At 41.0% G+C, this 22,295-nt stretch overlaps 1 protein-coding gene across 1 annotated transcript in view; it reads right to left on the bottom strand.

Moving 5' to 3' along the window:
* Positions 1 to 22,295, bottom strand: part of DNTT (DNA nucleotidylexotransferase) — a 100,067-nt gene that overhangs the window by 7,734 nt on the left and 70,038 nt on the right. Inside the window, exons 8-10 of the mRNA XM_033148094.1 lie at positions 20,221 to 20,323; positions 11,217 to 11,480; positions 9,623 to 9,706 (exon numbers count right to left, since the gene is read on the bottom strand). Coding sequence (XP_033003985.1) covers positions 9,623 to 9,706; positions 11,217 to 11,480; positions 20,221 to 20,323 — 451 coding nt within the window. The remainder of the gene's footprint in view (positions 1 to 9,622; positions 9,707 to 11,216; positions 11,481 to 20,220; positions 20,324 to 22,295) is intronic.

The raw sequence follows: 22,295 nt of genomic DNA, 5'->3' as shown, positions 1-22,295 counted from the left end.
GGTTGGGTAACAATAAGGCTGAAGTATATGGGGGGGGGGGGTTTAAAACAGACCACAACGTTATTGATTACAAGGTATCTGGATTCAGGTAGGTAGCCGTGTTGGTCTGATGCAGTCAAAATATTTATTTATTTTTTAATTGTCCAGTAGCACCTTAGAGACCAACCAAGTTTGTTTTTGGTATAAGCTTTCGTGTGGATGCACACTTCTTCAGATACACTGAAACAGAAGTCACCAGACCTTTATATATAGTGTGGGAGGGTGGGGTTAGGTTTTTCTCAGGAGGGTAGTAGGAGATGGGTGATTGACTCAATGGCTATGGTAAACCTGTTGACGACTGTTAACAACTGCAATTAGTCCTACAGGAAAAGGCAAGGGATAGTATGCAGATGATTAGCATATGCAATGAGACAGAAATCCAATATCTCTATTAAGACCAGATTTCTCCTTAGTTTTTAGTTTGGTGATAATTGTAATTCAGCAACTTCTCTTTCAAGTCTGTTTCTGTAATAAGACAGCTTGTAATAAGACAGCTTCTTTGAGATCTTGTATTGAATGTCCTGGGAGATTGAAGTGTTCTCCTACTGGCTTCTCTATATCTGGAGTTGGCATTTGGCAAGACAACATGGCACTGTGCCACAAAACTGTTTCCACTGCTAACTGGGGTCTCCCCTGCATTTGTGATCCTAACCAATGTCATTTCCATCACAAGGGTAAGGAGGAGGAGGAGGAGGAGGAGGAGGCATAACCAATTATCAATCATCCCCTTTGTTTATCCACTCTGCTGTAAAGGGAGATTCAGTTCCACATTATAGCATGCAAGATAGGGAAGCCTTGGGCAGATTAAATTAACAGCAAAGGCAAGAGGATCTCCCCAACACCCAACACTCTTGAAGGTTTTCCCCAATTTTAACATTGAGATATTTCTGGAGTTACATGCAGTCTTTTATTGTTGTGCAAAGAAAATTAGTAATTAATCAAATGGGATGTGCTTGGTTCATACACTTTTGACTCCCCCAAAAGATGAGTAAATCAGAAATGAGTTTGAATAGACTAAGTGATCAAATGTCAACAAAACAAACACTACAGCACAAATAACTGGATGCTCATCTTATTGACATTCACGTTTCTACAAATCCCAAAACAGCACTTCTAAGTGATTATTTTCTTGTTCCTATCGATTTCAATTACACATCCCCCAGTCCCATGAGTCTGCAGCACTTGGCAGCATCTTCCTAGAGCACTCAGGATTGAATAATCCTAAATAAAACCACAGAAAGGAAGATCCTACTGAGGAGGCAGAGACACACTGGGTTGGGGAAGGGAGAATTCACTAGACAAGGCAATTATCATGAATGAAAAATTAGGCATGAGCTCAAAGGTATGTTGGCCCAACAGCACAAGCCAACAAGCTGAAAATGTTCTTCTCAGATATTTCACTGCACAAATATTAACATCAATAATGAGTCTTCAATTGAAATATTGGGCAGAACTACAGAATTCCCCAATTACTACCCATTTTATTCAATTGCAGAGGATACAACACAGATTAAACAGCTGTAACATCCAGTAAGATGGATCTACTCTATAAAACTGAGTGGGAGCATAATTTGATTGGATCCCCACATCATATACCGGTATATTGGTCTGGCTGCTGCTCAGGACTACCCATTTGATTACCACTTATTATGGAACTTGCCTCTTCTCTTCTCCCACTTGCTTGCTTTATACATTCTAGCTGAAAAGCTAGCTTTGTCTTGAATCATTTATTTTACGCCTTTTAAAGCAAGCCCCTTTTAAAGCAAGCCCCTTTAAAAAAACAGGTATTTTAAAGGTTTCCATTGGCAATCTGTAACTGACTGAGAACTACGTGAAAATTGTGTCAGAAATCAGGTTGCAATATCTCTTTTTATCAAATTTATCTTAACTGATACCTATTTATTAAATGACATCAGTATGAATAACTTACTAATGAAGAAAGTAAAAGATTCCTGTTCAGAAGACATCCTAAAGCAGGCATCCCCAACCTGCGGCCCTCCAGATGTTTTTGGCCTACAACTCCCATGATCCCTAGCTAGCAGGACCAGTGGTCAGGGATGATGGGAATTGTAGTCTCAAAACATCTGGAGGGCTGAGGTTGAGGAAGCTTGTCCTAAAGCATGCATACCTTCGTCTATTTCATAGCTATTTGCCCAGAAGTTATGCCGGCTGCTGGTGTGCACAAAAACTGTATACAATTATTGAAACTAATTTGCCAAGTGGATGATGTGACAGATTTGGGACTAAGTTCCTGATCTTCAAACTGATTAATGGGTTGGGGGGGGGGTCGAGTCTTCTTAGCATGAACTGTGGCTTAGTGTGAACAAGCAAGTGTGCTGGTGTGCAGTGAGAAAATCACAGCCACTTTGGTGAGTCAAGAACAAGCCTTGGTTACAGCTTGTGGTTTGTTTGGAGGAAGACAAACTACAAATCCAAGGTCTGATGTAATGCTCAAACCATAGTGCAGCAGCGCCAGGACCAGAGGAAGAGCAAAATGGCAAAGATATTCTCACCATGCAGCAGCACACTTGCTAAAATTTAGCTTATTGTTATGTGCAAACTGGGTCAAGTCTGAAAGGGCAAATGAGATAACGGCATGAAATTTGTGTTGGGCGGAAGAAGAGAAGAGGTGATTTTACACTGTATTGTACATGATATATTTATGTATGTTCACTTTGATAAAACAGACTCCAGGGGTAAACAATTTAACATGCCTTAGGCCTTATATTATACAATGAATGTAAATTCCACATTTAACTGACTGACATTTTGTTGTAGAAATATTCGCATTACAGTGCATGCTTTAAAGATCTAATCTATCCTTAATCCAGCTACAAATATAACGACAAATAAATTAGATGGAAAACCATCACTCTTTGAAATGACATTATAACAAACTCTGATTGAACAAGGAGTTTTCCGAACATAAGCCACTGACTCGAAGCCCTTGAGAAAAATCATGAGGAACAGTATTAAAATATGCAGTGGAATTTATTCTAAGCAGTCTAAGCATGAATACACTTTGAAGCAAATATGAACCAGAATTATGTACCCTAGTTTCATTTGATCATTGGACAAGTTTTAGAATCATAAATTAATGAAGCCCTATATGTCTCTATAAATGGTTTTTTGTGATATCCATCCCATGAAATCTATCCTATCTAATGTGTTTATTAGATAAAACTGATTTATTTACAAATTGCTTGGCAAAAAATATTGCAAGCAATCAGGTTTATTCCCCTGTTCCTTTGGAATGATTATATGCTCACCATATTTATATTATATTGTTATATAATCATGTGGGCATAGTATTTCCCTATGGGATGATGTGGTGTCTGCAGAGGAATTCCCACGGAATGCAACAGAGCTCCATGCTCCTCCCTCACAGCACATATAGTGCAGCAGATGGTTATGAGAAACTTGGTTTAGAAGAGGTGGGTGACTGAATGGGAACAGGGCCGTCTTTAGCAGATGCGGCGCCGGGGTGCAAATATCCACCCAGCGGCCCCAAATTACCACGGATAGTGTTGGGGTGGCCGTAGCTGCACACTGCTAGCCATTGGGGGGACGCAACTCTCCCCCATGCCGCTGCAGGAGAGCGATCCCCACAGAGGCTTGGGAATGAAGTTGTGGCCCTCCCAAGCCTCCTCAGGAGGAGAGCAATCCCCGCAGAGGCTTGGGAGGCTTAGGAGGGGAGCTGCGTGCCCACCTGCCATGTGGTTGGCGGGGCGTAGCTTCCATCCTAAGCCTCCCAAGCTCTCCTCCCAAGGATCGCTCTCCTCCCAAGGAGGCTTGGGAGGGAAGCTACACACCAGCCAGCCTTACGGTTGGCTGGGTGCAGCTGGCGGGCATGCAGGGAAAGGGGAGCCTCCCCTTGCTGGGGCGCCCCTGAGAGGCCAGCGCCCTGGCACGATGCACCACTAAGCCCTATGGGAAAGACGGGTCTGGGTGGGAATATGGGGAGTATGCACAGGCATCTCATTCCCCCAGGCAACTCATTCTGGTCAGCTGCCTGTGCGTGTGCAAAGTTGGAGGGAGAAGAAATAAGCATACAGGAATCCTTCTGTATGTGAGTTTATGCAGGGAAGAATTGTGCCCCAAATCCCATGTAAACTGATATATCTGATGAGAGTCACCTTTTCCTAAGTTCGGTACAAGTTGTGTGTAAAATCCGCGGCCCAGTCTAGCTAGGCTCCAAGTGCATGCACAATCAGGCTTGCACACAGTGATCCCAGACCAATACACAATTGTGCATGTAAACAGATATCAGACTGCCTCTTTCTAGGCCAATAAGCCAGGGTTGTGCATGTTCAATTGTTCAAAGAAAGCTGGAATTCCAATGGTTGACTGTTTGGAAGGGAAAGCACATGGCTTCAGCTCCTGCTTCTTCACCAAACATCTGATGGGCATGTTTTTAGCTATTTCTTAAAGGTGAAGCCCTAGTGTAGGATCAGTAGATGCCCACATAGAAGGCTGTTCTATGAGAAGGAATGAAAAGTTTAAGATGTGTTTATTCAAAATATTTATACACTGCTTTTCACCCTAGTAGATTCAAGGGTCATGTACAAATCAATAAACAAGTAAACAAATTGATAAAACAGGGACCAAAGATAAAGACGGCTGCTGTCTTTCTCTCCAAACCAATGGCAACATGTCTGTGGTATAGGACACATACATACTCATGGGATACCAACTGTGGACATTTATATAAATTATAAATTCTGTTGAACTCAGTGGTGTATAAGGGTGCAAAATACTGCACTGGATTGTGCCCATGATCATGATGAAATTATCTAACCATTTTTCAGATGTACTTTCATTTCAGATAAATTACCCCAAAATGCCAACTGTGACAAGAGTATTAGCACCTCAGAGCTTCATAGCATGTAGATAAAGGAAAGCATATGTAAAACATTTTAAGATACAGTATTCAGATGAGAGCTACTGTTTTTCTATAACTCTGAAGCAGTGTTTTAGTTAGCTATTCTACTTTATAAGCAGCTTAGAGAAGTCTGTCCCTTTACAGCAAAAGGCTCTGAGGCTCTTTAAACCAATCTTTATCAGAATCCCCTTGGTATCAACACTCAGCAGCAAGCTTTAATTATACAAAAGTTGCTCATGGACCTCAGAATGCACAATCCATTGCCCCAATACAGTCAGTTGTGTGTCCCCATGGTTCAATGATATCACAAACACCACAATATCTGAGCCAATGGCAGTCATAGCTGGCTGACTTGTAAAAGGAATGAAGGCTCACTGTGACATGTGAAAGCCTGTTGCAAGCCCCAAGTGAAATGATTTGGTTTTACTGGCGTTAAAGAATCACTTGGCTGGAGTGGAAACGTGGCAAGTAGACACAACAGAAGCAGAGGCTCTTATAGGAAGTTATACTGCCCACCACATTGGTGGATTTGTCAGCTAACAGGTTGTCAACTGTTAGATTTGTGTTGTTAACATTTTCACAGTTTCACAGGTGGCTTCTACCACAACCTTTTGTGCTGAACATGGGATTTCTATGTTTTTATCCTAAGCAAAAACACCACAGCTAAGAATTCTGTGTGCAAAGTAATTTAATTAGTTTCAGATTTAAGTGGATTTGTACATTGCCCATGTAAAAGTGACCTATCAATTATGAATCTCTTGCAATTAAAGTTACCAACTGGATTGCTGTGCAGAAAGCTTTAATATGCAAAACAATGCATGGCTATTCTCCCCCCCCCCCCTTTTTTTTTTTTTTTGAGGAAGAGCTGAGATTATCTGAGCACTTGATTTCTAAAGCAGGCCAGGTGCAGAGAAAAACAAATTCCCAGAGTTGAATGCAAAATTGCTCTTCTGCCCAGAGAGATAAAAGCTGGAGAAGCACTTAGTAAGTGAAAGAATGTGCATCTGTTTACAATGACTCAGTGTTTAATTGTAGTAATGACTATGTGAACAACACCAATCACATTGGAAATCAATATTATAAATTTGGAATCTTTATGTTTACTTTATGGCTAATCCAGTCATTACTGCAGACATCTAAAGCAAACACTGCAGCTGTACCATGTTTAATTCATCAAGATGTTCTCTCAAGACTGACTGCCTCTCTGTTATCACCAAATAATTTTAGCTGAGCATCTGCCAAACTCTAGACTAGAGCATCCAGTTTTGCAAAGAACCATTAAAACCCCCTCTTTAACTTGGCAAGCAAATCCACTTCTAGAGTTTCTTTGTAATAAAAGCAAGTAGGAAACAAAATGTTCTATGTTCCTACGGAAAGACAACTGCCTTTAAAAAATGCAGGGCTTTTATTTATTTATTTTTAGTAGATAAGCTACATAAGCACTGCCTGGAACCCAAAGAGCCTTTTGGAAGGTTACGGGCCATATTCATACATTATGAGCCAGAGGACCAGTTTCAGATGGCATATATGAATCTGTCTTACTTACACAGAAGAAGCCAGCAGCTCCCCAAGGTCCTAGTTCTTCTACCTATGATTCTTTTAATGGGTGGGGGAGAGAACATTGGGTCCTACAGTGCTCAAAATATATAAAGGTAAAGGTAAAGGTAAAGGGACCCCTGACCATTAGGCATTAGGTCCATTCGCAGACGACTCAGGTTGCGGTGCTCATCTCACTTTACTGGCTGAGGGAGCCGGCGTACAGCTTCTGGGTCATGTGGCCAGCATGACTAAGCCGCTTCTGGTGAACCAGAGCAGTGCACGGAAACGCTGTTTACCTTCCTGCCGGAGCACTGCCTATTTATCTACTTGCACTTTGTGCTTTCGAGTTGCTGGGTTGGCAGGAGCAGGGACCGAGCAACGGGAGCTCACCCCGTGGCAGGAATTTGAACCGCCGACCTTCTGATCGGCAAGCCCTAGGCTCTGTGGTTTAACCCACCGCGCCACCCACGTCAAAGTATATGCTTCCCCCCAAAGTTATGAAACTAATCTGGCACAAACAAATGTTACACTGGACAGCAGCAGCAGTGGATCAAACAACCTCCCTTCACAGAGAGAAGGAATTAGAGTATACAATTTTGTACTGTGAATGGAAGTAAACGTTTATCTGGAGGCAGTACATGGAGGGTATAATCTCTAAGTGAAGACATAAGAACAGTGCTCTCCCTAAATGTCTCACTGCTAGACATCCAGTTTAGTCAGCTATTACTTGTCCTTCATACCCATGAACCCAGAAAAATCTACCTGGTCAATATTATAGAGGGCTCATCCAGACTTCCTTTAGTGCCACATTTCTAGGCACTGGTGAAAGCTTTAAAGCTCCATGTCTGAAGAGTGGGTTTTTGTTTTCCTTTGTCCTGGCGCTTTTCTTGTGTTTTACCACTAAATTTGGAGCAAATGGCAATAGGATTCTCCACAGGTTGTCATTTGCTCTGATTCATCAGTAAAATGAGCCCTGAAAGGATACTAGGTTAGATTGTGATGTATAACACATCTTGTCTTCTAAAGCTGTGAGCAACTCGAATAAGTAGGCCTACAGTGGTACCTTGGTTTTTGAACGTCTCCGTTGATGAACCCGCAAATAAATGCTTCGGTTTTCGAACACGCCTCAGAAGTCGAACATGCCACGCAGCTTCTGCTGAATGCAAGATCCTGTGACCTAGCTGCTGGCTACTGAGTTTTCAGTTTTCAAACGTTTCAGAACTCGAACAGTCTTCCAGAACGGATGACATTTGAAAACCAAGGTATCACTGTACCTCTTACAAGCTTCTTTCAAGTTGTAAGTGAGATGTGGCCTATTTTCATTAATATTAGGGAAAGGCTGCAACCCTATGCGCACTTTCCTGTGAGTAAATATCATGAGAGACTGACTTCTGAAGTAAACATTTATAGAATCTTTATAGAAAACACCGTCGCTATCATTATTATTCATTGAATTTGTTAGTCACTTTAGCTTGCCCAGGGAAAACCAAAGCAATTTACAACCAACCAACCAGACCAAAAAACCTCACATAGATACATCAAAACCAAGAGGAAAAAGAAATACATTTTAAAAACATCCTGCCAACTTCTAAATGGCCATAGATAGTTAAACGCCAAAGGTCTGGTTATAAAGGAAAGTTCTGTTATGCTCCATTCTTCCTCAGAGCAGGTTACCTCTGGTTCTCAGACTAGCTGTGTTTCAACAGCCAAACTGCACTATTGGCCTTTACAGAATATTCTCTAGGCTTTGCTCTATTTTTATGAGAGTACGTCTCCCTTCTTTGTGTGAGGTTTGTATAATTACTTAAGTCTCTGTTTGCAAGAACAATGTAAGCTCATATAATATATTCCCTTGAGGATTAAAGAAACTAGAAAAATGAGAATGGGGGGCCTTTTTTTCTCTCAAGCTCCAGCTTCTATTCAGAAGCTATTATTATCTAACTACATGTTTGAAAGGCAAGGCTTTGGTTTTCAAATCCATTTAGCTAAATCAGATGAAAATGTTTCCATAGGTTGGCTAAGTGAAATTTATCCATGATGGGCAAAGCAATCACTTTCCAAACTATGATTACTTCCTGATGGGGAGCTTCACTCCCCAACATGAAATCAAACAGATGCTTTAGAAGTTGGCCGCAAAACAGAAACGTGTCCAACTTTTGAAAGAAAGAGAGCTATCAGTCACTGGTTTCATTTGGATGATCAGATTTCAACTTAATAAGCCAAGATATGAAGGATTTTTGTGTACCCACACATAGCTGCGTTGCCCCTCCCTTTTCAGAAGCAGTGAAACAAGTCAGAAAACTGCAGTTACCTATGGTTTCCCATTGCATCCAAAACTGGGAACAATGCCTAATGGCTTCCAAACAAGCCAGAATATCCAGCCAAATTTAAACCATAGCTTCATATCCTGGTTTATTTGGAAGCCAAATTGAATCCCCGCGATGGGGTGAGCTCCCGTTGCTCGGTCACAGCTCCTGCCCACCTAGCAGTTCGAAAGCACGTCAAAAGTGCAAGTAGATAAATAGGGAAAGTAAACGGTGTTTCTGTGTGCTGCTCTGGTTTGCCAGAAGTGGCTTAGTCATGCTGGCCACATGACCCAGAAACTATACACTGGCTCCCTCGGCCAGTAACGCGAGATGAGCGCTGCAACCCCAGAGTCGGACATGACTGGACCTAATGGTCAGGGGTCCCTTTATCTTTAACCATAATTTCCAATTACAGTAATTTCCAAGTTTCAGTACAGCAGGAAACTATAGTTAACTGCAGCTTTCTGACTTGTTTCACTCTTTGGCTAAGTGACGAGTGAATCATCTGCATGTGGCTGCAGGAGACTTGTTCATATCTCAGTTTATTAAGCTGCAAAATCACTGAAGTGTGGCCATTGCATCAGCAAACATAAATAAAAATATATAGTTTATTTGCACTTTTTGCATACTGCTGCTTTTGTGAAATATTTCACAGTAATTGCTTACTGACCTTTAATTAACCTAGCAATAAGAGGTCTATTGGCAGCCATTAGAGTTTTCTGGGAGTTAATGTTCTTACTGAAAGAATTGGATGCCACTGTTTGATACAACTGGGTTGAGCCAAGACAGACAGCACACAACATAAAGGAAGCTTTATGAATTCAACAATGCCATTTGAAGGGGGGCAGAGACATACCTTGGTTTTATCATATAACGCATGATTATCCAGCATCATTTTCTTTTCGTGGGTAGCATATCTACGCAGGTCACGTTCAAATTGCTACACAGACAGAAAAGTTGCAATGATATGATAATAAACCAGAATGAATCTCCAAATTCAAACTCGCTGAAATGACACCTTTTAAGAAGAAATGGTGTTTTCCGATTTCAGTAAAAGGGGAAAAAAATGCATTCATAGCATACGATTTTCCAAAGGCTCGTGTTGCAACACACTTCCCTGACTTGAAATTGATGCATTCAACGGATCTCCATCAATTTCAGCTACTTTGAAATACTGGAGTAAGACTGATCCGTTAGAGCTGGCATTAAAAGAATGGGGAAGGCAAAGTCACCATCTACAAGGAAGTCTGTCAGGATCCCATTACTGTACAGATAACATTAAGAAATATGAAATTGCGATCATACATTACCCTCTTCTCTATAATGAATGTAGCCTGCAGTTCATGCGAGCTCCATAATGGAAGCTCACCCAGAGGGACTGTTTTTTGACATGCAATACTACATCACATTAGCTTTGTCTGATACTAACTGCCTTGCCGATTGTTATAGTTTTATAAGAAGAGATAGTTTAATTTAAACACATACCGGACTCCATTTGCTTGTGACTCACACAATTTGTCTGAGTCTAAAAAGCTTAAGTGTTTGCACTTTTCCAGTGAGCACAGAAGTTTGCAAAGTGCTTGGCTGCAGCTATCTGCCTTAGAGGCATTCAAGCTGCTGCCAAAGGAACACACTGAACATAGCATTGTTTTCAGGCTTATATAGCATTCCAGTGCATGTCTGTTCAGAAATAAGTCCCATAGAGTTTGATGGGCACATTATTTCTTGAAAGGAGCAATAACTGGGCATATCAGGTTCTCTGTCACAAACATGAATACTATGCAATATGGAAAGGGAGACATTGGGGTTTTCCAGTTCTGGTGCTTTCATTAAGGGGTCTTAGAAACTAGAAATTCCATTTTTAAAAGGATAACAATACTCAGCTGTCTTTTCAAAGAAGTACATTTGTAGTTCTCGTGGTTGTTTGAGAACGTTTGGGGAAAGTTAGCCACAATCTCAGGGGGGAGAAATGTCTAGAGAATGGTCCCAGCTGGCTCATAATTGCTGAAATATTTCAAATTCCACAAATCCCCAATGTGCCAAAGATTCATGATTAATTTTAAAATTAGGACTGATTTTTTAACAACTACATTTTCTAACAATATAAACAATTTCTGAACACCTAGTCCTAGCACAACCTCGTATGGAACCAGTACTGTGTAAACGACAGAGAACTGAACCTGCACCAGGGTGATCTGGGTTCAAATCCCCAATAAGCTAAAAAGCTCAATGGCAAAACATGGTGAGGTCACTATTTCTCAGACTATTCAGAAAATAAAAGAGCACTCTCAACTCTTTGGTAGAAGAATGAGATACACATTTAAGAATAAATCACCCCCCACTGTGGACAATGGGAATGAAATATTGTTCAGATATATGGATCTTCCTATTATGCTGCAAATATTAGAATTTTGGCTGAGGTTTCAAATTAAGGAAAGGAAGTTACTTACCCTAGATCCACTCCACCCTAAGAGTGCAAATGCATATTGTTCAAAGGGGCTTACAACGAGATCCACACGAATTGCTTTCCAGTCCTTCTTTCCTTCCTCAGCAGTAGCAACTGATATAACAGAGTTGTCAGAGTCCACTTTTCCCTTGGGTAATTTTAAAATTATAAAGCACTTCTGAAAATTATCTAAAGCATCAACTTTTTTGCTCGGCAACTTTTTCTTCTCAAATGTAGATTCAATGAGATCATAGTATAAGACCAATCCCTAGAAAAAACACACAATTCAGATAATTAACTAATAGCTGAAATCAGAAGACTAGCAATGTGGATTAATGCTTGATGGACAGCAAGTCTTAGGACCACCATACAACTATCTAAGAGTCATCTTGCCCCAAGACGAGGAGAAAGAGAAGACATAACAGCCTAATGAGCTGCCTAACCATCAAGCTTTCCATTGTTCCAGCTGAGATGGTCACTTCCTCCTCCAACCATAACCATAAGGACAATCTCGCTCTGAGTGGATGGGTGAAGAGAAAGCAGAACAACACTCTAGACCACCATTTAGTTCCCACCAGATGAAGGGGCCTTTCCCTTCTTCAAACACCACCTAGAGACACAACTTTTCTGGAAATTTTGGAGCCATGGGTAGTGGGGGAGTTTTCCAGGTGGTGGTGGAAAAAGAAGGATTTTTGAGGGGGGAAATAAAAATATGCATTTCTTATTTTTACAGCCCTTTAACTTATTAAAAGCCACTTTGTTAATTCTCACATTTGAATTTACAAAAGAGAGAACAATACACCCATGCCAATCACCTGCCGATTGGCAGCCACCACTATTCTACTAGCAGGATGCAAGTTGTGCTTATTATGTGGGGTTTTCAAGAGAACCTTTATTGAGCCATTTCTACTGACACTATTGATGCTTGCCCGCTACCCATTTTTGTCATCTGCTGCAATGTTGCTGTTGCTGTTGCTTTTGAATTTTGTTTTCTGAATCTCTTTCCTGTGACATGTTGCAGTTCATTCTGATGCCTCAGATAGCAGGGAATGGGCAATCTCTCTTCTGCTTGTGTTCCTGCAAAGCTGCTGCCAGGGGATTTGGAAGAGTCAACACTGTGCTAGATGGGCAAATGGCATAAGGCTGTTTCCTATATTCCTGCCAACAAACGGCTCTTCCCCGCTCCACCCCTTCCCTCTTTAAATTAGATTCCAAATCTGTAGGTGATGATTCATAATTTTATATATGTAGATCATTCCAATCTTATGCTCATGGATTGCAGTATGTAATTAGCTCCATCCCCTGAAGTAGCACCTGGTTCTGTCCCAACCCACTACAGTGGTACCTTGGTTTACAACCATAATCCGTTCCAGAGGTCTGGTTGTAAACCAAAACAGGTTGTAACCCAAGGCATGCTTTCACCAATGTGGCCTAAAAAAAAATTGCTTGTAATCCCCCAAAAATGGGTTGTAATAATAAAAAAAGGAACACGCACTTCCAGTTTTGACGTGGTTGTAATCCAAAATAGTTGTAATCCAAAACGGTTGCAAACCAAGGTACCACTGTACTTTGGTATGACTCTGGACATTAAAAAAAAACAAAGCAGATCCTGCAAACCTGAGTCTACCCACTTGTTCCAGGGGCAAAATCCCATCACTGTGATTTTAATTTTTAACCACATTTTTGCAGATGCCAAGAGAAACCCCTGAAATGATTCATTCATTACAGGAATCTTCACTTCCAGCTTTGTGGCTTGGACCCTTCCAGAGAGCACTTCACTCCCTTAATCCAGGCAATTATAGGCCATTAAATAAGTTAGCAATAAAACATAGGTATGAAACATTCTTTCTCCCTTGCTGATTTAATAATATAAACTCAAGTGGATACGGTTTCAGAATCTGCGGATGGTGCTGTGTGGCAAATATGATGAGAAAGGCATTTCGGGAATAAACGGCTCTAAGTTATTCTTTACTGCCTCCCTATCATTAAATGGCTTAGCAATTTGTAGAAGTAAGTAAGAACACACAAAGGCTAGAAACCTGCAAATAACCATATCATTGCTTTTCTTTTTCTTTTCTTTTTAAAAATGCAATTAGGCAACAGTTACATGGATGCTGACTTCAGCAAGCAATTGAAATCTGACTCAAAGTCAGAATGCAACTTTTAAACAGTAATCAAGGCCTAGGATATATCCATTGAGACAATGTTTCTGATTAACTTAATTTGACGAGGCACCGGACAATACCCTTGTTTCACATAACACAGCTGAAGCAGCACTTCTCTAGGTTACAAATGGGGCCTTTTGTGAAGGCAGCTAGCCGTGAAAATCTTAAAATGCTCTAATCTGAGCATTGTAGTCTACAGAATATGAAATAAACCACACTCTTATGTCAGTTCTTAAAGCATCTCTCCCTACTCCCACCCCCATTTTAATATTCCTTCACTTGCAAAGGACTATATGCCAGATTTAAATTTTAGTTACCATACAGACCATTTTAACATGGAGTTCAATTGTTCTGCTCCGTGTTAATACAAGGCAGTATTTCTGGCCTTTGGATAGACTTTTTAACATTAAAAAATGAAAAGTTTTTTCTTATATGAACCAACTGTGTGTCAAAATTGCACTAGTTTAAACATTGAGTCAATTGCACTAGTTTAAACATTGAAAAGGTTCCTCATTTTTTGAGCAATAAAATTATGGAAGCTACTGCAGGGTTAGCTTATTATCTAGACTAATAGGGTACCATTCAAAATATGTCAAGTCACCTTACAGCTTTTGTGAAGACTTGAAATTGTTTCAGCCGTTTTGTATTATGTTTTTAGGGTTTTGTGGTCTATTTTTAAGGTTTGGGATGGGGAAACCATTTCATAAAGTGTTGTATAATGGACAGATGGCATACTGATGTTATTATGTGATCGTATTTATGGATTCCAAATTGCATTCCTATTTTGTTTGCTGTGACTCACCTAGAAGCTTCAGTTTAGGTGACATACAGATTTAATTAACAGAAATGTGGTTCTTTTAGATATGGGCTGCTCTATGCAAGGGGGTGGAACATTCACAAGTTCAAGAGCACCAATGAAACAGAAATTTAAGGGAAGAGAATGAATCCTAAATACTTGAGGACACAGAAACATAACAAATTTTGTAAAATGTAAACTTAACCAGGTCTGTACTCCCCTTTGGATTGAGCAAAAGGGTGGGAGGTGGAGTTGAGATAATGTAAAAACTAGCAAATGGCATTGGGTAGAGAGAACTCAAAGTGTAGGGAAAGTTAGAGTTGCAATTAGGGCGCTATGAAGAAATGGCAGAAAGCAGCCAGAAGGCTGGAGTTGATGCAGACTCCCAAAAAATGGCAAATGAAGAGCAGTATTTGTTACTCCAGTGGACAGACAAATCTGGGACTCAGATCCACCTTCTGCCACTGCCATCCAGCAAGCTCCAAGGTAGCAGTGAAGCTGGAACTTCAGGGTCGATCCTAGGGTCCCTTGTGCCCTTGGCAAGGAGCTGTATTGGGGGGGTGACCTTGGCACAGAGTTTGAGACAGAGCGGAGAGGATTGTTTTTTGCATGCCCACACACGCTGGACCTGCACCCTTGGCAGGGGCCAACCTACCCAACCCTAAGGTACGCCCCTGAGAAAATCCATGCTCACTTTTCTCTTAAAGGAAATGTGTATTAAATGGAACAAACTGTGAAGGCAGACCCCATGTGGTGAGCCTGAGTTGGAAACTTAGTGGTTCAGCTGGAGCAAGCTAGATTCTTCCCTGTACTGGCGATCTTGACCTGAATGCCTTACAAATTATACTCAATAAAGTTGTGGCTTTCTCATCCCAGAGCCTTTTGTTTGTCTCTTCATTTCAATTGCTGCAGCAAATGCAGGCGTATTAACCATCCAAGACATGATAAATTATTAGCAGTTGATATACTACTGGCCCTGCTTTGTAAGCCCTCACCCAGCAGAGTTTACACTAAAAGAAAAAAGTCTAGAGAGGCATCGTTCATCATCGCAACATCTTAGAGCATGCCAGGCCTCAGCGAGTGTAAAATGGCAACGTTCCATTGGCTCCCAGAGACTTTGTGCCAAGTCAGACCAGCTGAGGATTTGACCTAGACTCTCTTTCTAGCATAGCTTGACAAGCACAAATGCGTCCATCTTTAAACAGCTGCTAAATCAGTCGGCATGAGTGAGACTAATTGTTTCACGTAGCAGGAAACCACTATTCTAGCAACAAGAACAGGAGAAAATTATTAGGCTGGAAAAAATTACAAACTGCATAATTTTAGGGTCCATCTAATGTGCAAATCCCAAACTATCATTTAAGAGTTTGTTTTCAGTGACCAAGTTACAGCTTTATCCAAAATTGATTGTGCTGTAGAAAAAAAAAATATTAAGATGACTGAAAAAGAGTTTTTAGCATCACTGGATTTTCAGACCACCCATTCAGTTAGGTATGAAGACTTTTCTCCTCCCACCCATTCAACCCAAGGAGGTTTGCAATTAAAAACCTGTCCTAATTTAAGAAAGGGCAATTTACACACAGATGAAAAAACTTAAGGATAAAACCATGCTAATCCAGGCATTTCTTTTTAATCACAATAGTTAAACAATTATAGGATAAAATTCCAAGAACCCATGTATATTTGTATCCTGCCTTTCCACAAAATGGATATCAAGGTAGCCTAAATCAATGCTGCTGCTACTACGATAAAATAATAAGAAAATACAATATGAGAAACATAAAAAACAAGGCAGGTAAAACACAAAATATACCATTGCTGACTATCTAAAATAAGAGAAATTATACAAATTTACCCGAAGTGCATAAATGAATTCAGTTTTCCTTGGTGACAAATATTATTTCAGCCCTGAATATAGGTAGCCCTGGTGATATTACACCAGTGGCATAGAAATAACTCCAGCGATTTTAGAAGGGTATACAGCAGTTTTGAAGCTCAAAGAGCTCCATGGACACACATTTAATTGAAGTTGTTTTCAGAGTACTCTGAAGACAATAGCTAAAAGCCTATAGATTTCCAATAGGACTCAAGATATTGATTCGGAGCCAAGGGCTATGCTTACAAAACAAAAGACATTATCCAGATGCAAGACTACCATTGACTTTCAATGGTGATTACTTTGGATATTATGCTTCATATTTCCGTTCCAAGGAAGCACATTAAACGTAGCGTGCAGTGGGGGAGAGGCAGATCAATGTCTCCTTCGAGCGACGGAGCCTGGTAGTACAGATCATAAAAGCAGGACAAGAGAGAGCGTGGCTAGACAGTGGGAGCGGAGAGGCAACATTTTTGCTCTTGAGGGGTGTATTCCTTCAAGGGTACCCTATCAGAGGGCCATGATGACTATGGGCAGGGTAGGGGCTAAGATTGGACAGGGCCACCATCTTTTCTCTCTCATTTCTCTACCACCCTTTACTAAAGACATATAATTCTCCCACTCCAGGCCTCCTATAGAAGGGTATTCTGATTGTGACACCAACTCCTAGAGGCCTCTATGTTATTATCCCAAGCTATGCACTGAAATATAACACCAAATATGAAGGCTCTCTCAAAATTTGCTTTTGTTGTTGGCATCCGTCTGTCTGGAGAGACAATGGAGTGTGCCTCCAGAGGTGAAGTCAAACCATTGGAGAATCACAGCACCTGCTGTGGCTGCAGAGACCGGTACTTCGTAACTGCTGCCTCCCACATTGTTTCTCCTGTGTTACCGGCACTGAAGTGACCTCTCCGGGGTGCAAGCCTGTGGGCAGTATTATGGAGGTCCTGGGCTGTGCATATGACAAGACTCCAACTCTCGGCTTCTCTGATGTGGTCCAAAGGAAAGCAGAGCAATACGTTTGGCACCAGCTTGGCTGCAGGAGTTTCCGGAAGGAGGCGTACAAGACGCCACCCAACCGTCTTCGTTCCTGGCAACTCCCAGATCATTGGGTGGAAGAACATTTGCTTTAAAGTGCATCAATATATACTAATGACTGGTCTATAGCATTCCAGATGGCAACCCACAGCAAAGTCATTTTATAAGGCCCATGTGGCATGTTTATAAAAGCATTATTGTAAAAGATAATCCATCAATTGCAATGCAGCTTTTCTGTTGTATTGTTACCCTTTTAAGTTGAGAGGCCCCTTTTTAGCCTCTGTTCCTAGACTCGCTTATCCCCAATGATGCCACATCAAAAAGCATCATGGGCCTGACTTACCCCATTTGTTTTCAACTGCCTTTAAGAGGATTTGACAACGTTAAACTTTCAGCTGAGGAAAAGCAATGCTTCCAAACTACTGAACTGATGGGAGGGGTAGGTTTATTCATTGTTTACAAGTTAAATGCTGCAGAATTCTTTCTCAAGAAAACAGCTGAAAGAAAGTCAGCACTGTGACCTTAGTGGCTTTCTTTTTGATGCATTTTGGGCTTTGAAGTTGTTGCACGAAAGCAGGAAAGGAGTGAATACAGAGACAGGCTTGCTGTCACAACTATAAAAGCATGCTTTCCATTTGCATAGCAATCAAAGATGCTTTTCAGAAAAGGCAGGGAGAGTATAGGTCTTTTTGTCTTTTTTTTGCATTTTGATATTTGTTGACAGCCCATTCCTTCAGCCCTGATGGTAGGGAAAGGACTTAAGAGGACTGAAACAGGGTTGCAATCAGCTGAAAGAATCATTAGCGAGGCAGCAGGTTCATGCTTTACAAACCATGGTAATTCCCAGGAGAGTACCGTAATTGATTTCAACTTTCCCAATTGACAGATCACTATGTTATCACATATTCTGCCTTACTGTCCTTGGCTTGGACATTTCATCCTCAACTCAAATCTTCATTCATGCATCTCTAAGGGACGTGGGTTAAACCACTGAGCCTAGGGATTGCTGATCAGAAGGTTGGCGTTTCAAATCCTTGCAATGGGGTGAGCTCCCATTGCTCAGTCCCAGATCCTGCCCACCTAGCAGTTCGAAAGCACGTAAAAAGTACAAGTAGATAAATAGGTACCACTCCGGCGGGAAGGTAAACGGTGTTTCCGTGTGCTGCTCTGGTTCGCCAGAAGTGGCTTTGTCATGCTGGCCACATGACCCGGAAGCTGTAAACCGGCTCCCTCGGCCAGTAACGCGAGATGAGTGCCGCAACCCCAGAGTCGGACAAGACTGGACCTAATGGTCAGGGGTCCCTTTACCTTTAAGTCTGTGCTGTAAGTGCTGAAAGCACACTCTTTCTACAGTGGTTGTTGGCATCCATGTGTCTCTGCTTTGAAAATTACAGTCAGTTTAAAATGAGGTCTATAAAGGACTGGCCCTATAATCTGGCATGGAGAAGCAGAATAGCTAGCAGAAAAGGAGTCTCATCTCGGTAAGCCATCCAAGAAACACAGGAGTAAAATTTATGAGTGCTCTACTGAGAAATGCAGTGTTACAAAAGGCAAGAAGAAAATAAAAAAATTTCTGAAGCTACTGTCCTTGAGAAATTTCCTTTAGCCATTCTCCAAAAGTGACATGCCTTTAAAATGGTGACTATGGGTCAAACTACAAGCCTGCAGCTATGCATGTGCTTTTTCTCTTATACTCAAACATAAGTGCAAAAGGGCAAATCTGGATAAGGCTCACACAGGGAGGGGAGGTTTAATTATGTCCTCCCTCCCCAGCTGCAGCTGCCTCCACGGCAAATAAAAACAAAACTTTCTCCTAGTATCTGATAGTTACAATAAGGTTACCAGCTCTTTTTCAATGAATCCGGGGACACTTTTCAACTTCAATGGATTTTGTATGGGGACTGATTTGTAAATCTGGGGACTGTGCCCAGGAAACGGAGGTGTCTGGTAACCTTAAGTTACATCATTTATTATTATTTATTATTTATTGAATTTGTATATACCACACTTCATCTGAAGATCACAGGGCAGCTCACAAAAATACAAAATGAGAACACAAAATACATAATAAAACAAAAAACCCAATAACTTCCCCTTCCCAAGAAACACATTTAAAAGGCATTTAAAAAATAATAATAAACAAAATCTGGACAATTTAGAAGTATGCTATTTCATATTATTGTCTAACAATGACTGTTTGTTTTCTTTTTATTGCATTAAGGTGCACTTATATTGAATTCTTGGTATTATGAAACTCATAGTACAGTGGTACCTCGCAAGACGAATGCCTCGCACAATGAAAAACTCGCTAGACGAAAGGCATTCGCTGACGAAAGGGTGACTCGCAAGACAAATTTTTCTATGGTCGTGCTTCGCAAGACGAAAATTTCAATGCATTCCTATGGGAATTAAATTCCTATGCATTCCTATGCATTCCTATGGTCGTGCTTCGCAAGACGAATTTTTCGCAATACGAAATGACTCGCAGAACGAATTAATTTCGTCTTGCGAGGCACCACTGTAAATCATAATCCAGACACTGACCAAACTCTGATTTGTCTTCAGCCAAATTTGCCTTTGTTTTGCTGCATCATGTGACATTTCAGACCATCCCCTGTGTTTATCCCACCTCCCTCTGATGCCACCATTGCTCAATTCCTACATTGCCTTTTATTTTCAATAACTCATCCTTTTTCTTTTAATAAAAATACACGTAGCTGATACAGACCATAAGGCTTATAAGCCATATCACTGCTCACCATTCAGTGACCTGAGGCATTTTAGTGACGTCACCGCAATCTGAGTCAGAAGTATAGTGTTGTACGACTGGATTTTACTTAGAAAATAAAATTCAGAGAAAGAATATAGTCATGTATCAACCCAGAGATTCTGCTGGTCATTCTGACAAGCAAATGAGCAATTAAGTATCTCTGGTCAAGAAACAGCAAGATGAGCAGAATGAAATTAGCACCCTTTTCTATTTAGCAGCCCTCACAAATTAGCACAAGCCAATAAGTGTGATTGAAAAATAACTTCTGGGGTGTTGATCAGAGCAGATAAAGTATTCAGCATCTACGTACATTCATCAAGCTGAGAGTGCTGAACACAGTGGTCTTACGACAATTTGTCCTACCTGCTTTTTCCAAAAGTCAATCACTAGGTGTAACAATTCATCCTCCTGACTTGATCCTGGAACTGTGATCAAAAAGTCTACATCATGTCCAGCCTTCTTGCCCCTGTCAATAACAAACAAGCAAAGCAGAATAAAACTCAGAGTCTTTGGGAGAGAGAAAAACACCCATATAACTTTCTGCTGAGATCCAAGTCCAACTTTCAAAGACACACACCCCCCCACCTGGGCCTTATGAAAACAGCTTGCAGGATAAAATGATAGCAATGTTTCTTAAAACATAATCAAATTGAAATCTTCTATTTCTTTCACAAGGACTGTCACTGTTCTTTGTTAAGCAATAATTTAAAGGGCTTGATGTATTTCATCTCTTATTCAAACTAGATAATACAGATCTTTTGGGGGCAAGGTGTGATGTTGCTTCTTTTTCTGTTAATCCTGAAAAAGAAGGCATTAGTCTTCTGTAAAGGAAATAATAATTGAGATACAGATACAGATCTAGACGTGTTTTATTAATCCAAGGCAGTAACTTTTGATAAGCCTTGCAGTCCTGTCACCATCTAACGTTCTGGTTTAAATGTTGATGGACATTTTAATTACAAAAAAAGTGTCTAGTTGCAGGTAATTTTATTCTCTTTCTTTTCTGCCCACAATCCAGGTATTTCTTTCCTTTTGCAATATAGGAGTAATGAAGGTCTTTTGTGTTTCAGTATTAATAATAGCTTTACTGGAGTGCCTCAAATTCTAAGCACATTTATTTATATACCTGTCTGTAGCCAAGCACAGATCTCACCTGCTATTGCCATGGAAGAACAAAGATGAAGCACAAACACATCTGCAGAGTGTTACTGAGAGGCTCGGCCTCAATGTCATTTTAAGCATGCCCCCTAACACCTTGGCCCAAGAGAATCCCCATGCTACCTGCAATTGGTACATCATGCAAAGGCTCAAGACCACCAAGGGCAATGTTGTAGTTTGACCCTGAATGTTCAATGTGAAACTCTTAATAGTTATTCATACCAGCAAGAGCCCTCCAGAAAATGAAGATATATTTCTATTCTTCCTGACCTCTAACTAATCAAGTCAAAACAGACCAGGCACCAAGCAGCTTGACATATTTACAGGCCCGGTTAAGGAAACTCCGTGCTTGCTGAGGCACTGCCGCTATTAGTAAGCCACATTATCACCCGTAAGCAGTGCTTTTTTTCTTAAAAAAAAAAAAAGTTAAGAGGTACTCTCATTTTCCTACTCATATTGAAGTACTGCCCCTCAATGAGGCCAAAGTTAGATTCACAAAATGTTTAGGGGTATGCGTCCCCCAAGAAGAAAAGCACTGCCCATAAGCATGCATGACTTAAAGTTAGAACTCTCCAGCACATAATAATTCCATCTGCACACCACATGCCTTAGTATTCATTGGTTGCAGCAGGAAACTTGGGTCCTAATAGTACACACACCAGCATGTTCTCCAAGTAATCATTAGGACTGGTCCAAGGCATTTTGGTGCCTGAGGTAGAGCAGCAGATGGCCGCCCCCATAGTACCCAAGGCCAGCTAAATTATTTCAGAAGCTGAGGAAGAAAATCCCACAAAGTTCCCCACTTCCTGGGGGTAAAAATACAACAATAAATTTGATAATAAAAAAACTTGCCAGCCTTTCATAACCTGCTTTGCCTAATGATAAGGCCAGCCTTGCAGGTCATTCTCATCCTTGTTCTTGGTAGCCCTCTCCCTGAGTGACTGAACCTATAAGAGTTTTCTGTTCTTGGTCTTTAGGGTAAAGTCTATGGGATCTAGCCTAGCTCAGAATGTTACATGCCTTGCCAGCTTGGTTTGTTTATCCAGTGTTCCTCCTGTCTTTACAATTTCTACGCCAAATTTTAATTAGGATCCCAGTGGCCTCAAGTTCCCCTTTCAAGCCTCTGTCTATGGAACCTCACATTGCAGAAGGCTCCGGCCTTCAGTGACCTGCAGGGCTCCACTAGTCCCCAGCTCACCATAATCATAGATTGCTGAAGATATTTCCACTGGCTCAGCACCTAAGACAATCCTGACAAGGGGATCTGAAGGGCAGGAAAT

This window comes from Lacerta agilis, chromosome 5 (assembly GCF_009819535.1).
Source record: "Lacerta agilis isolate rLacAgi1 chromosome 5, rLacAgi1.pri, whole genome shotgun sequence".
NCBI classification, from domain to species: domain Eukaryota; kingdom Metazoa; phylum Chordata; class Lepidosauria; order Squamata; family Lacertidae; genus Lacerta; species Lacerta agilis.
This window is presented reverse-complemented; position numbering and strand designations above follow the sequence as displayed.